Raw genomic sequence first — 14,374 nt, 5'->3', positions numbered from 1 at the left:
TTACATGGCAAATTAGTTTATTGTCTTTATTTCCGGCCACCATGTAGATAATGGACGAACGTCAGCCCCTTGTCATCCGGTAGGTTCAATTGCTTCATGTGTCCTAATAGAATTCTAACCATTGGTCGGCTGAGGTTCAACCATCTCTCTGACCTTGGTCCCACATACAAATTTGAACATTTTACATGAACTAGCATGACAGCGTTCAACTACATAAGGTTCTAAAAGTGAGCATAACCAGGATTTATGATGAGCGGCGGACTGCTTGCGTTGTTTGAGTGTTCTGATCAACCAATGTAATGCAATCATCTCTAATTGAAAGGCACTCCAACAATGTAAAGAGTGGAGCAAATCCTTTTTATTTATTTCATTCCTTCGAGAATTTCCAATCGCTTAGCCAGTCGCGCAATGTGACTCCTTTTGTTCCCCAATTCTATTTGAAGATGGAGCTTCCCCAGATTACATTTTCTGCTTTGACACAAGAGATGTTGCAGTTTCTTGGATTTAGGCGCATCATGGGCTTTCTCTTTATCAGATTTGGGTCGGTCCTGAAATCAATCGGGTGGTTCATTAGCATTCAGAGGACTTTATTCATCATGCTCTCAGCCCAACCTTGCGCGTTTGCCAATCAATCCAGAAGTGAAAGTTCCAAGGCAAATAGTCTGAGAGGCCCACCAGCTCCAGTATCAGGATCAGAAACGACAGTAGGATTCCGCTGAAGAGGAGGAAAAATGACGAGAGGAATTGCTCAGGCGCCAAAGGCTCTGTAGATTTGTTCTCGTCATCCATCGGATTGCAGGAACGAGTAAACCAGAAGCGACGCAGTCGTTCCAAGTCCCCTAAAGCACGTGCAGGTAAAAGAACTTTGCAGCAATGATCGATCAATCACGTCTTCGCTGAATGGGGAGTTGCACACGTTCAGATCCCGATAAAAATCAAAAGGTTATTGTACAAAATGTGCCGAACTCCTTGCCGTATTACCATTTTCCTTGTATTCGATGATTTCCCGATTGAAACTCATGTAATGCTTGGAGTTTTTGGGTAGAGCCACCGCATAGCTGGTCATGGCAAACCAAGAGCCAACGGTGAGCAGCTTGCATTCCTCATCTTCCGCTACCATGTGATTGAGCACCGTTCCATCATAAATGAAAGCATCCAGCTGCCTATAAATGGAATGCATGCCACATGATGATCCCAATATGATCCCAATAATACCATTTCTGATGAGCTTGATGCTTTACTGGTTTTTATACTCCCATAAAAGAGACGAACCAAAGGCTCTTTGGACCAAATTATCAACTTTGAGTTGAACTGTAAAAGCGTTGGATCAAAATATTCCTGTACCGAAATAGAAGGCACTTCAGTCAGGAGATGGTTATTGCTCTATAGACAAACTCTGAAGAACTTGAATCTTTTAAGATGAATGTTATGAAATCACTGTTAATGACATGATCATGGTACTATTTGTGTCCAAAAATGTTTGTCTCCAATACGTACGGGTGCATTTTTCATTGACACAATCTGATGTATGATGAATGATGAAATACTGTAGGTCACTTCATATATTTGAAAGTGTTCCACGTTTAAGAATCCTACTTGCTTGCTGCAATTTCGACATATTTTCCATTATCAATCAAGCATTTTACCTGAAACTTGTTCGAGGGAAAATTATGCGCACCTTTCCTTTTTCGTGCAACGGGGTATCGATTTCTTTTGCAGTAAAATGTTTCCTAGATTGAATTCTTCCAATATTACAACACTAAAGAATTTTTATCATAAATTTTCCAAATGACTTTGAATAGAATACATATATTCCATGATTTCGGTTCATTCCTCGGGAGGAAGGACCCCGGGTCTCACTCATTCGAGTAGAGCAAAGCCAAAGCAAGACAATTTCCTCTTCTCGTTGTCAATGGCATCTGGTCGAGTTTGATCAATCACAACGAAGGACCACCACGTGACCAGGCTCATCAATCCTCTGAAGGCATTGGTCATGCAGTCTCGAGGCTCGTAACATATAACCTTCTACTGTACTTATTACTTACCCTTTCTTCACTCTGTCTATCCCGCTGGCTGCATCAAATGTATTGAACTGCTTCATGTGAGAGTGCATGGATGGAAAATGCACAGCCAGTGCATGCTCGGTGTAGGTCCAAGGGACAGTCCCAAATCGCAATGGAGGCTTCACACTCATCGGGTTCGAGAGCTAAACAAAGAACCGAATAGATCCCATTTACCTTGATTGACTGACGGACATTAATCGATCAGAACGTACAGAAGTACGTATTACTTGGCTTGCTCATCGATTACCTTGGGGTCTTGGATGCCTGTATAGGTGTCCCACTCCTCTCTCGAGATCATGAAAGCGGCCAGGTTGGCTGTATAGATAGCCAAAAATACCACGGCGAACAAGGCCCAAACTGAGCCCATAAAACGAGCCGAGAACGTGCAGGGCGAGGTGATGTGAACCGGGGTTTTGCATAACAAGGCCCAAACCAGCCAATATGTTTTATACAGTGTTAGATCAGACATGTTGAAACTCTGAAAGTGAGCGAAAATCGTTTTGATCTGACTGACACAGTATGTAGTCTTGCATTTGATTTACAGGATATGGTTCCATACCTTGGATGGCGGTGGTGTCTCCTTGGGGCTAACGCATTCAAAACTGTAAATGGCGATAGCTGACAGCTGCACAGCCACCATTCCAACCAACAGCCATGAGGCGGCATCAAAAGGCTCTAGAGGAACAAGGCACAAGCACTTCGTTAAACCCAAGAAGGTATATTGCAAACATTGCAAAGATTGGGAGCACAATTAGCTTTGCCTTTGTCGCATGATTAGTCACTTGCTAAACAATTGGGGTTTATGCGGTTCTTCATTACAACTCAAATCACCGAAAATAAAACAAGTAACGAAAATGCATTAACCATCCGTAGTGATCAATGACAGCCCAAGTTATTAGAAATGGAGGCGTTAGATGCTTTTTGAAACAACTACTGCAAACAATTGGTTCCGATCTAGCAATGCTACCAACTTTCGTTCGCCCATTATTTCTAATCCAAAAATAGTTGTTGAAAAACGAATTAGCTTCTAAGGCCTCTAATTGATTAACGTTCTAGGTTGAAGTTGTGGCTTGAACAGGAATTGTGAGCAGTACCTAAAAAAGCTGTCGGGGAAATAATCCCCGTTCGTTTGGCCACGACGATGCTGGTTCCAGTTTCCATGAATGGCACAGTGAAATCCACGGCGGCTTCTCGATCTGAGTTCACTTTCAATGAGGTAAGCACCATATCGACCTTCTTTTCCACTAAAGAAGCCATCAACCCGTTCCATGTGCCATTCTGTAAGAAAATAAGCGTATATTGGGAGTTTTGTTTTCATCTTCTGCTTCGATGTGGAGCAGCTAATGGCCTTACCTCAAGAACTCCCCATCGATTGTCAGTGCCTTGAACGAGATTATATTCGAATTGCAGATCATCTGACAATTTCTCCAAAAGGTCAATACAAAACCCTGAGCAACATTGCACGATAGGCCTGTGGACATAAGTGAGCTGTGAGTGGCCTGTGAGTCAGAGACTTTTTTAGTGTGGACTCATTGATCATACTCATTTCTGGTGGCATTATGGATGGTGCAGACGACTCCTCGGTCCACGTGGCATTTATTTGTGATCGGGTCAGGTGGGGTCACATGGATGAATGGGGGCTCTGGCAGGAAGCCAATAGTTAAATGGAAACGCTCTGGGACGCCCTCAGGTGGGACGAGGCTGTTTTCCGGCCAAACAATGTCTTGGATGTCCAGGCCATCGCCGTTTCGATTGCTCTTCCATATTCCAACCTGTAATATAAACCATTGGGGTGTGGACGGAAATGCTAAAGCTGTGAATGGACTTTTTCTTCAAATGAGTACCCCCAGGTTGTTGTAACAAATTTGAATATCTGGCTTTTTTTAAAGTGAAGCTGACAACCAAGTTCAAACTTGATGCCAAGTGGCAGTTATCGTCTCAAATATACTTTTTCGAAACCTGTAAGTATTGCTCATTCACTTAAAAGTATAATAATAAACGTTTATCGCGACTTTTGGTCGTGTCAGATTGTAAAATGTATAAAACTGTTTGCCTAAGTATCATATGCAAAAAACGATTGATAAAAGAATAAAATGGTCGAGTCTGATAAAATAGGTGACTAGAGTGTGATATCACAGTGAGTTTAACTAGGATTGGTTCAGTGCACATGAAAAAAGTGAAGAGGGAAATTGCAGATAGTACATAAACAGGTGGGGAGAGGTAAATGATGAAATTCTTGGATATTGCAGAGAAGAAGATGGGCCAGATTGAACAGATCTTTTGTCAGCTCTCGTCGTTGATGGCATTGGGTAGGGAGCCGGACAAAGGTGCGTGACCGCCAATACTCCGAAGGAATGTCGGGCCAAGGACAATAAGGTGTTATTAAGTCCTTGACCGGGAAGGACAACTTGTGTCCCAACATCACCTCCGGAAAGGTCAGGTTCCCAACACTGTTGGACACTAACTTGCCAGCCCGATGGTGAAGGGCTCGGTTTCGCATAGAAAAGGCGTCCATGCATTGTTGGCATATTGGGGCACACACAGATATCGTTTGAGGAACTTGGTGAAGGTGGCATCGGCGGATTTGAGGGCGGATTGGGCGGAGTTGGGAAGCCAAACGTGAAGGGCGTAAAGGAAAATTGGAGAGATGTGGTCCGGAAGAGTTGAAGAACTATTGGAAGGGGGAGATTCTTGATAGGAAGTCTATTGTAAAAGTATCCGATCCTGGCCCTGGCTTTGACTATTGATGATTTGAGATGGTTGGTGAAGGAGAGTTGAGTTGAGAATGTGAAACCGACATAATTAAAATTATTGACGATTTCAATCGGGCTATGGTGGATATAGAAGGAGGTGGGAGGCAGACGACCTTTATGGAAAGCCATGGCCTTCGTCTTGATGTTATTGACTTGAATGCCGTACTCTTGGCAATAACCGTGGAGTGCATTGATGGCATTTTGCAATTCCACAGCTGAATCAGCCACGAGAACCAGGTCGTTTGCATATTGTAGATATTGAACTGGAAACGGTTGATGTAGGGGCCTTGGTGTGTAAGAGCTTTGGACAGGTCGGATACATAGAGGTTGAATAGAATTGGCGATAGTGGACCCCCCTGCAGAAGGCCAATGGAAGTGAAGTAGCAGCGGATAGGTCTGCACCAGAACGAATGGAGAATCTGAGTCCCGCATAGATGTTGGACAGCAGGACACAGATTGAACGAGGAACTCTCCCAACAGTTGGAGTTTGAGGAATAACCGCGTTCGGTCCACCCTGTCGAATGCTTTGGAGAAATCCACAAAGCATCCGTACACTCTCCTTTTATTGCTGAAGTTGGAATACACAATTTCATAGAGGAGAGTAGCTGCCGTTTTAAAATATGCGGGATAAAAAGATCTCTCCCCTCAAAAATTAGCAAAAGTTGATCAATGATTTATCCAAAAGCGTTTAAAATAAATCAAAACATTTTCAGTTCACGTCAGATAAGACAAAATAGAAATGAAGAGATTGGTAGCAGCAAGTAACACGGGATCAGCTAAAGAGTTGGGTTTTGAGAAAAAGCACCAATAAACACTTCACAAGAAGGACCAAGCCTAAAGAAGATTCTCTAGATCATTGGACCTGTCAGTCCCGATAATCTATTCTAGAGGCTATTACACTACTTCAATCAGCTCCCTCCAAGATGTGGAAAATGCTCCTTGTGTTGGTCGCCTCTAAATGTTCTTGATCGGATTCTATGAGTCTTGGTGTGTAAGGTGGAGCAAACCCCTAGAGCGACTCTTGGGAAAGTACCGGATGAGGTGACAATAAGGTATGTCAAGGGAAGCAAATTCAAGGAAAAATAAGGTCCGTTACCCTGATTTTGGGCATTTAAGGGAGGGAGAACTAAGACAAACATCACAGTCAACTTGCACCATTTGCCCATTGAATTTTCAATAATCCAGTGCTGAGTGAGCTGCGTTACAAAACTAAAAAAAAAATGAACATGTCTGGTGTTAAACGGTGAACGCACTGTCAAATTGGCTCAATACCACAATGATTTTTGCTTAGACAACAAGGTAAAATGAAATAAATGTCCAAATCCAATGCATGCACAGTGCTGTTTAGCTGGGGATGTTGTCTTTGATTTTACTCCATGGAATAACGTCAGTTGTTCATGAACGCGTTCACTTGACAAGCCCTATTGCTGAGGTCTCTGTGTCAAAAACAAAAACGATCAGAACCCATAGGTTTCGAGTACGATGGCCATGAAAAACCACGTTCCGGCAGCCAAGACATCGAAGGTCGCGTGGACACGATATCGGCCTCTACCAATCTGTCTTGTGTTCCAACGACACAAAGATGAATGTTTTAAAGCAACTACTTTCCGACAATTTATCGTCATATTGGGCAAGTTTATTCGCCAACAAACACTAACTAAAGTGAAGCATGATTGAGATTCAATCATAAGTTGGAGATCAATTTGTGCCAAAGGAGTAGGCCAATTTGTACCGATTAAGGAATCATGAAATGAAAGGCAACCTGAGAGTACTCGAATAACTCTGAGAGTGTGACCAAAAGGCTAGCTAGAATTAGTGCGAGTTTCTGGTTTCAGTATGATAATGATCCTTAACATCGCAGCATTATTGACAAGTAACGGTTAAAGGCACACGGTATTCAAGCTTTGGAAGGGTCGGCCATAAATTCCGGCTTGAAACGCGTTAAAACTGAACGGGCGAAACACGAAGCGGAGGCGCACAAATCTGGCCCAATTGGAACAAATTGCAATGGGTGAGTGGCACAAAACATCTCACGATAATTGCTATCTTTGACAAATATCTAAGGCTATTACAAAAAATATTCAGCAACATTATTCAAACTTCTTATGGGAGGTATGTTCTTTCTCAAGAAAATATTTTCATCAATAAAGAGTGTATCATGTTTTTTCAAGAGGCATATTGTCCTATTCTTAAAAGGGATGGTCTAGGCCTCTTGGCACCATGTTTGAAATCATCCAGCCTGCTTCACATCGAAAAGGACAATTCTTCAGAAAAAAACCTAGACTGTGTGATTCTGTTCTGATTTTCAGCTCAATCAAACGACTGGATCAATGGCTGTGCCCTCTCAAAGCTCACTAATCAAGTCTGCCAACTATGAATGAGTTAAGGTGGATTACCAGAAGAGGGCATCGTTTCTGGTAGTGATCGTTTTTGTACAATACCAGGTCGGCAAGCCATATTTTCCCTTTCCTATAAAAAAGGAACAATTTTTAGAACATCTCCATTGAGCAATCTTGAAGGCTTAGCTTCTAATTGGCCATCTGCTTTTCAATTAGTTTTTACAAATATTTGTGAAAACTGTTTATGTTGCAAAAATCGTTTGCTTTTCTGAGCGTCAAGAAATGAGTTGACAACTGATGTTAAATCTTAGGCTGATCGTCGGAAAAGGAACGAATCAGCGTTTCCGTCCTTTCGTCAAAATACCACAATGATTTTTGCCTAGACAAGAAGGTAAAATGAAATAAATGTCCAAATCCAATGCATGCATGCATGCATGTTACTCCGCCAAAGAACGGATTGGCGGCTTGAATTGAACTCAATTTTATTTGGTTGTAAACAAGATTTTGATGATCTGTCAAGCCTTTAGCAATTAATTTTCGGAGTTTCTGATACCAAAATGTTCTATTTATTAACAACAAAAAACAAAAAACAAAATCTTGTTAGAGCGTATCTTAAAAAAAGCTGTAAAAGTTGTGCTTGCTCTCAGCGACATTTAAGGTATTCTTGGCTTCGAATCTTACTAGAGCGATTCTTAAGAGATTGCCTGTCACCATGGTTAAAGTTTCCTCTATTGAATATCAAATAGCAGTTGGACCAATATACCTGATAGAAAGTAAAGTTGTTCAAGGGAATCATCCCTTGGCTAGAGTATGCTGCAAAGAATTTCTCAACTTTTCACATTTCTATGACACGGTGTTCAAAAAGCCATATCAAGTTTCTAGAGAATTTCCCAAACACAGCTTGGCATTTTTCTACCTCAAAAAGGCATAGGGAACAACTTTGATTTTATTGCTTTTTGGAGTTCTAGCCCACATAAAAAACTTACATACCTAAAAACATTATAAAAACTAAAATTTTCAAAAACTTACACAATGTAAATTAGGAACGCACTTAGTTAGCTCTTGAATTTGATTTATGATATCACCTATTCCACTGCTCTCTAGTTACATGGGATTTTGTGGTCCAAGTTTCATCGTTTTTAGATTTAATATCGATTTTCATTATCACAAAAATGAAAGATTATTTTTCTTTTCCTTGCATAATTTTGAATTAACTTAAAACCTTATGCAACCATATCTAAAACCCTAAAAGAAGCAGATTTTAGAAATTTATTTTGGAACCGTCCAAAGAACATTTAGTTGAGCGGTCACTGAAAATGTCACAAATATCAATGAAGTCTTAAAGTAGCCATTTTAATCAGTTTCAACAAAGACTTCAAGAAACGACAAAATCTATAACATTGTTTGTTGTATGTATTGTTTTCAGAATTCAAGTGATTGGGTACCTAAATGTACTCATGATGATTGTTAAACACATTTTCAAAGATTACACTATTAGTGTGTTTTAAGTGACATTATATAGCATGTTTAGGTATTGTGAGACTGCGCAAGAAAAAGAAAAGCAGTCTTTCGTATTTGTGATACTGAATATCGATATTTATTCTTTGGGAAATTAAATTAACACATAACCGAGGCATTTTGAGGCTAAAAACGATGAAATTTGAACCATTGAATCCCATGTAACAATGTAGCGGTGAAATAGATGATATCATAATTTATATTCAAGAGGTAACTAAATGCGCTCCCAATTTACATTGAGTAGGTTTTTGAGAATTTTAGTTTTTATAATGGTTTTAGGTATGTAAGTTTTTTATGTGTGCTAGAATTCCATAGGGCAATAAAATCAAAGTTGTTCCCTATGACACTGTTTGAGGTAGAAAAATGCCAAGATGTGTTTGGGAATTTCCGTTAAAAATTTAAAGGGTATTTTTACCACTGTGATTACTTATGTGTAAGCAAGTGTCTAAGGGGAAGCTTTACAAGTTTGATACAATCTGATGCTTTTTTTCCATCATGGCTCTCAGGGTTATTGTTGCAAGCCCTCAAAAATCATTAATAATCACCTATAGGCCAAGCCAATCTTCTTGAATTATACTTTAAAGCACAACTTATCTTGGTTATTTGAGAGTTTTTGGCCCTTTTTTGTCAATAATTACTCCGTGCATTCCATTTGTCTCTCTCCAGTTGGCATGCTGTGACAAAGTCACCCATTTCAAATACCAGATATGGAGACGAGTTGAAAGGCATTCTTCAGGCAAGTAAATAAAACAAAAAATACTACTCCTTATACTTTTGGTGGCTTATACAGAGTAATTCAGTTTCTTTTCAAAAAAAATCTTCTGCGCCCTACTACCTATTGCTCTTTGAGAAGCATAAATTTTGATATTGCCGTTCGGTTGAGCTGGGGTGGTGATTTTGGTTTCTCAGTAGGACTTTCTATTACATTGTGTGGTCTTTCCATTACATAATTACATTTTAGCGTTGCTAACTTTATTTTGGGTTCTTGTGATAATCAAAGTACGAAATGGAGGATAAAATTGGGAAAACTTGTCACAAAATAATATCTAGTCTTGGCCTTACATTTTGATCCTTTCATATGCCCATTGAAATCGACGCATGAAAGGATATGCATTTTCAATAAAGTACACTTGGTCCAGTACTTGGACCATATCTGACTGAATATATTGTAGGGTTGGTTACCTCCTCCCAAAGGCCGTTCATTCGAGCGTTCATGATTCTCAAAGTCACGTCAGTCAACTCTCCGTTGTGATGAAATCGAAGGGGGCCTCTGCCTTCGTTCTCGGGCAGAGTCACATTGAGCATGTATCTTAAAAGGGAAGAAAAAATGAAGTGGATCTCTAAATTAATCCCAGACGGTTCATATTGCTTTTTGACGCTGAGAATTTCCCTCAAACTCTCTCAACCTGTGATTCACTTCTTTAATATTTGCAACGTTCCGTTGCTGTTGTAATATTATATATTTGCGATGTAATCTGTGCTTACTTACTTATGCAAAAGTCGTCCATAATGCTTGTACGTGCCGGAGCCATCTTGGTCGGGTAGATCCGGTAAGTTACAAGAAAGTCCCGGAGAATCTTGCCATCCCTTTGAGTTTGCTAAGAGGGCATCCATAGCTCGGGAAAAGACCTTCAAGGCTATGGGTATTTGCTCAATCAGATACTCCAACGAAGTGTCGAAGCTCACTCCTGAAGGAAAAATATAAGCTCTCGATTAGGATGAATCGAACCAGGCGAACAATCACGGCATGCCGTTCTCGTACCCAACATTCCAGGCGGAAATCCAGGAGCCAGGTCATTGGGATCGGCAATGACGCTCTGAGTGACGATCCATACGTGATGTTTGCCGGTCAGACCCAATTCCCCCGCCCATTGGAGAATTTCCAAGCCCTCAGTTCGGGTGCAGTAGAGAAGCACAATCCGTGAGTCCGACTTCTTCAGTTCAAAAAGGTCTTCGCGCATCGTCACCTTAACCACATTTTCAATCTGAAGTCTGATTTGAAAACCCGTATTTTATTCAGCTTTAATCGCTTATCCTATGGACTTTCAATGAAATCCCATTAAGCAATGAGTAACCGTATCGAGATAAAAGCGAACCCAGAGTGCCGCATGACTTAGGCCATTTTTTTTTGTTTTCTTGATTCGACCCTTACTCTTCAGTAGTAAATAATCAATGAAATTTAATTTAATCAATTGGTCAAAACTGACCCTTTGGCTCCTGTTGTACCCAATATTTTATCATATTTCACTGTGGTAAATGAGCGTGCCAAAGGTAAGGCGTAGGCACTTGAAATGGGAGGCTCAAAAGCATGTCTCAAAAGCCTCCAGGATAGGAGCCACTACAAATATAAACCAAGTTCCACCAACGTTTATCAAGCTTCTGGTTAGTCAGAAAAATAAAGAATGGCAAAAGAGCATTTCGAGTCGCAAATAAACTTGTACGTTTACTCATTTTCTTCCAAACTCTCTGTAGAAATAACAGCGTTTACGATGGAAGTTTTAGACAGCGACCACTGCCTAACGTGCAGTAGGAAGGAATACCATGTTTTACCAACTAAAGATTGCACCTGCAATGTTTGCGACGAATGCCTTCCTCATTTCCAAAACATATATTACTTGCGTGACCATAAGGTTGAATAACCATCGCAATAAATAATTTTCCAGAAATGACAGTTCCCTGGAATCTTCCTGAAACGCGATTTAGAAACAAATTAGACTAACCGATTACAATTCGGTTTCGAGAGCGGAATAACCCTTGTTTTTTCATGATCAGGGTTGGAAAAGACACAGAAGCTGGCAACTTTAATAAATATAGCTACAATCCCTGCATAGATTTACTACATCAGACAGAAATCATGAGCCAAATCCAGTGCTGTTTGCATAAATTTAATTCTTTTAAAGGCGTTACTCAACATTATCAGTTATCGTCATCCAGGAAAAAAATATCTTGCTGAGTGTTGCCAATTCTTTGAAATGGCGTGTTGCCAACTTACACCATCCATGTGTTCAAGAGGCTTTGGAATGCTATATTTCTAGAAATTTCAATTTCGTTTTGGCCGTAAAAACCCCCCTCAAATTAACTACATTTTTTGGTGCTTCATAATGGCCAAAATGATGCGGTTCTTTGAAACTTCCCATGATACCCTGGTTTGATGTACGTTCGCCATCATATAGGTTGATCATATGATCAAATTAGAATGTTTTGAATATGGTTCAATTCAGATCAACTTACGGGTTTCTTGAAGGGAGTATCTTATCTCGAACAGACTGAATAAAATCCTCATGACCCGCAATGTTGCTGGTGAGAATCGAGAACTGCTTCCATTGGTAGCGACGGAGTAAAGCCAGCATAGCTTCGGCTTGATGATCAATACTTGGAGCAAGATGAACCTGGAGGTCTTCATGAGACTGATGATGAGGCAAGGGAAGAAACGAAAAGAATGAAACAAAACTTCAAAAAAATTCGGAAAGCTTTTATTACCCTGATTTCTAGACCAGCATTGTCTGCAGCCCATGTGATGACGGGGATGCCTAGAAACGCCGTCAGTTGCAAGAAATATTGAGACGAGGCCGTGGATCTTCCAAACAGTTCATTATTGGTCATGAACACGATCGCTGACACGTTGTTCTGCGCAAAATTATCGCAAAGAGTGCCCAATATCTCTAGAGGAGTCATTAGTAGAGAGGGACAGAATATGATGAAAAACATCATTTTAGAGACTAGAATATGCACAAAAGCAGATCAAAACGTGAAAGAAATGCTCAAAAGCCTGTAATATCCAAATTAATTCCTCTAAATAAAGCTTAAAGCATGGGCTACAACTCGAAAAATTATTTTGAATTCGAAAGTATTGAATAAACGGAAAGTAATCACGAAGAAAAGGCTCCGGGCAATAAGAACGATTTTGGAGGCTACATGTAATAAATGCAGGACATCAGTAACGAAATTACGATAATTTGTTCGTTTTTTTTGAAAAAGCAACTAGAAGTCCATTATATTTTAATGTTGTGTAATTGTAACAACCCAAAAACTAAAAAAAATACTCGTTCCTATTTCAGTTTCCAGAATGGCCTTGAATTTCTCGTTGATCTCGTGACTCTGAGGGTGTTCTTGGTTTTAAATCTTGTTGCATTTGCGACTTTATTTTTCCATCCTCTCAATCAAATTCCGTTGGACTGACGGCCTGATTTTTTAGTATAATTGTCAAGCTGGGAGAAGTCTTTTTTGGCTTGAGTATGATGAATCAAATTTCCATGACTTAATGCGCAGGCTTCTAACAAGGAAGCTTTACCGGCTTGACAATGTCTAATACTGTTTTTCCATCATGATTTTTGCGACATTGTTGTAAATTTCCAAGAATCATTACCCTGCCCAGGATCCCAATCTTGTCTCCTCAAAGCATTACAATGCAATAAATACATTTTGAACATTTTTGCCAAGATTAAATACCAATGCTCGTTATTGAAAAATGTTGACACGAAGTCTCTAAATGTTACGCGTTAGGACTGCTTGAGACAAAAAACACAGTGTCTTTAGAGAGGTGTGGTCTTTATTGGGCAAAAGCCGTAAAATATTGGTCACTTGAATTCTAGGAAACCTAACGAGTAACAAAAAACGCCATTACATTTCTTTTCGAGTCTCGGTTGTGTAAAGAATTACTATTTTTAACCAAAGTAATTGTAACTGTAATCCGTTCCTTTTCTTGAGGAACGACTAATGCCCTGAATTTATTTTGAAACTAAATCCGAATACGCCTCACCAGTGGGTCCAGGATTGACCTTCATCATAATACGATGAATTTGATCATTGGGACGAAAGGCAAATAGTTTAGAGCCAGCTTTACGAAGCTCAAAAATGGATTTCGATACCATCTTGGTGTAATCTCGATCCTTGTATATTGAATAGGGAACAATGAGTCCCAAATGAACTTGACGGGACTCGACCAAGGCCAAATATGCCTAGCGTAAAGAAGAAATCGAGATCAATAGCGACAAACCTGAGAGCGCAATTTGACACGAGGACAGGGAGAGGTTATTGTCCCCTCACAAATGTCGAAATTATCAATTGACAGGTTTTCTTACCAAGCTCGAGACTGCCGAGAAGATCAACACGGTGCGCGTGACACTCATACCCATGCTGTCAATCCCCTCCGAAATTGGGAAGACTGGAGTTCTTTTTATTTCCAATGAACAACTTTTTACACTTTTTCACGCTTCAGTTCCGAATCTGAATGACCACAACCAGCAACCTCTGGAAAAGTGCCCTTCATTTCTTGAACCAGAGACTTCCAGCGAAACTGTTTGGGACCAAAAGAGCTAGCTAGTTAGCTAGCGAGCGAGCGAGCGAGCGAGCAAGGAATCATATCCTCCTACACACTCTGGGCCTCTCTGTTCCCTCGTTCTCTTTTTATCCCACCCATAGTACACAATCTTGACTAGAGACCCAATACTCTTGGATAAGGGGAGCTTTCTCAACAGCATCATCTGAAGTCCCTTCCGACAATTCGAGACCAAGTGACAGAGACTTGGAAAGTTAACACTTGCCCAATGGGTATTTATGATTCCACCCTCTATACATACAATAATGGAATGGGGCAAGACTTAGAAAATCTTGCAATCCAGGATTTAGGGTTATACGAGTGGCCAACCAATTGCGTGAATCTTTTTGTGGACGATTCTTCGTCCATAATGAATGTAATCAG

At 40.4% G+C, this 14,374-nt stretch overlaps 1 protein-coding gene across 3 annotated transcripts in view; it reads right to left on the bottom strand.

Moving 5' to 3' along the window:
- Positions 1 to 310: 310 nt before the first annotated feature.
- The window catches only part of LOC131889942 (glutamate receptor ionotropic, NMDA 2B-like), an 18,151-nt gene continuing 4,087 nt past the window's right edge, over positions 311 to 14,374 (bottom strand). The window contains exons 1-16 of one of the 3 annotated variants that reach the window (XM_059239175.1): positions 13,755 to 14,234; positions 13,433 to 13,631; positions 12,154 to 12,335; positions 11,905 to 12,080; positions 10,436 to 10,665; positions 10,163 to 10,361; positions 9,856 to 9,982; positions 3,606 to 3,835; positions 3,417 to 3,534; positions 3,158 to 3,341; positions 2,623 to 2,738; positions 2,311 to 2,541; positions 2,046 to 2,206; positions 982 to 1,163; positions 613 to 839; positions 311 to 548 (exon numbers count right to left, since the gene is read on the bottom strand). In XM_059239175.1, the coding sequence (XP_059095158.1) occupies positions 363 to 548; positions 613 to 839; positions 982 to 1,163; positions 2,046 to 2,206; positions 2,311 to 2,541; positions 2,623 to 2,738; positions 3,158 to 3,341; positions 3,417 to 3,534; positions 3,606 to 3,835; positions 9,856 to 9,982; positions 10,163 to 10,361; positions 10,436 to 10,665; positions 11,905 to 12,080; positions 12,154 to 12,335; positions 13,433 to 13,631; positions 13,755 to 13,808 (2,802 nt within the window). In that variant the 5' untranslated portion in view covers positions 13,809 to 14,234 and the 3' untranslated portion in view covers positions 311 to 362. Of the gene's footprint in view, positions 549 to 612; positions 840 to 981; positions 1,164 to 2,045; positions 2,207 to 2,310; positions 2,542 to 2,622; positions 2,739 to 3,157; positions 3,342 to 3,416; positions 3,535 to 3,605; positions 3,836 to 9,855; positions 9,983 to 10,162; positions 10,362 to 10,435; positions 10,666 to 11,904; positions 12,081 to 12,153; positions 12,336 to 13,432; positions 13,632 to 13,754; positions 14,235 to 14,374 lie in introns of those variants that run through there. The other 2 variants (XM_059239184.1, XM_059239191.1) reach the window with 2 other exon arrangements.

Source organism: Tigriopus californicus, chromosome 1, assembly GCF_007210705.1.
Source record: "Tigriopus californicus strain San Diego chromosome 1, Tcal_SD_v2.1, whole genome shotgun sequence".
NCBI classification, from domain to species: Eukaryota; Metazoa; Arthropoda; class Copepoda; order Harpacticoida; family Harpacticidae; genus Tigriopus; species Tigriopus californicus.
Note: the sequence above shows the minus strand (reverse complement) of the source record. Positions and strands in the feature narration are given on the sequence as shown.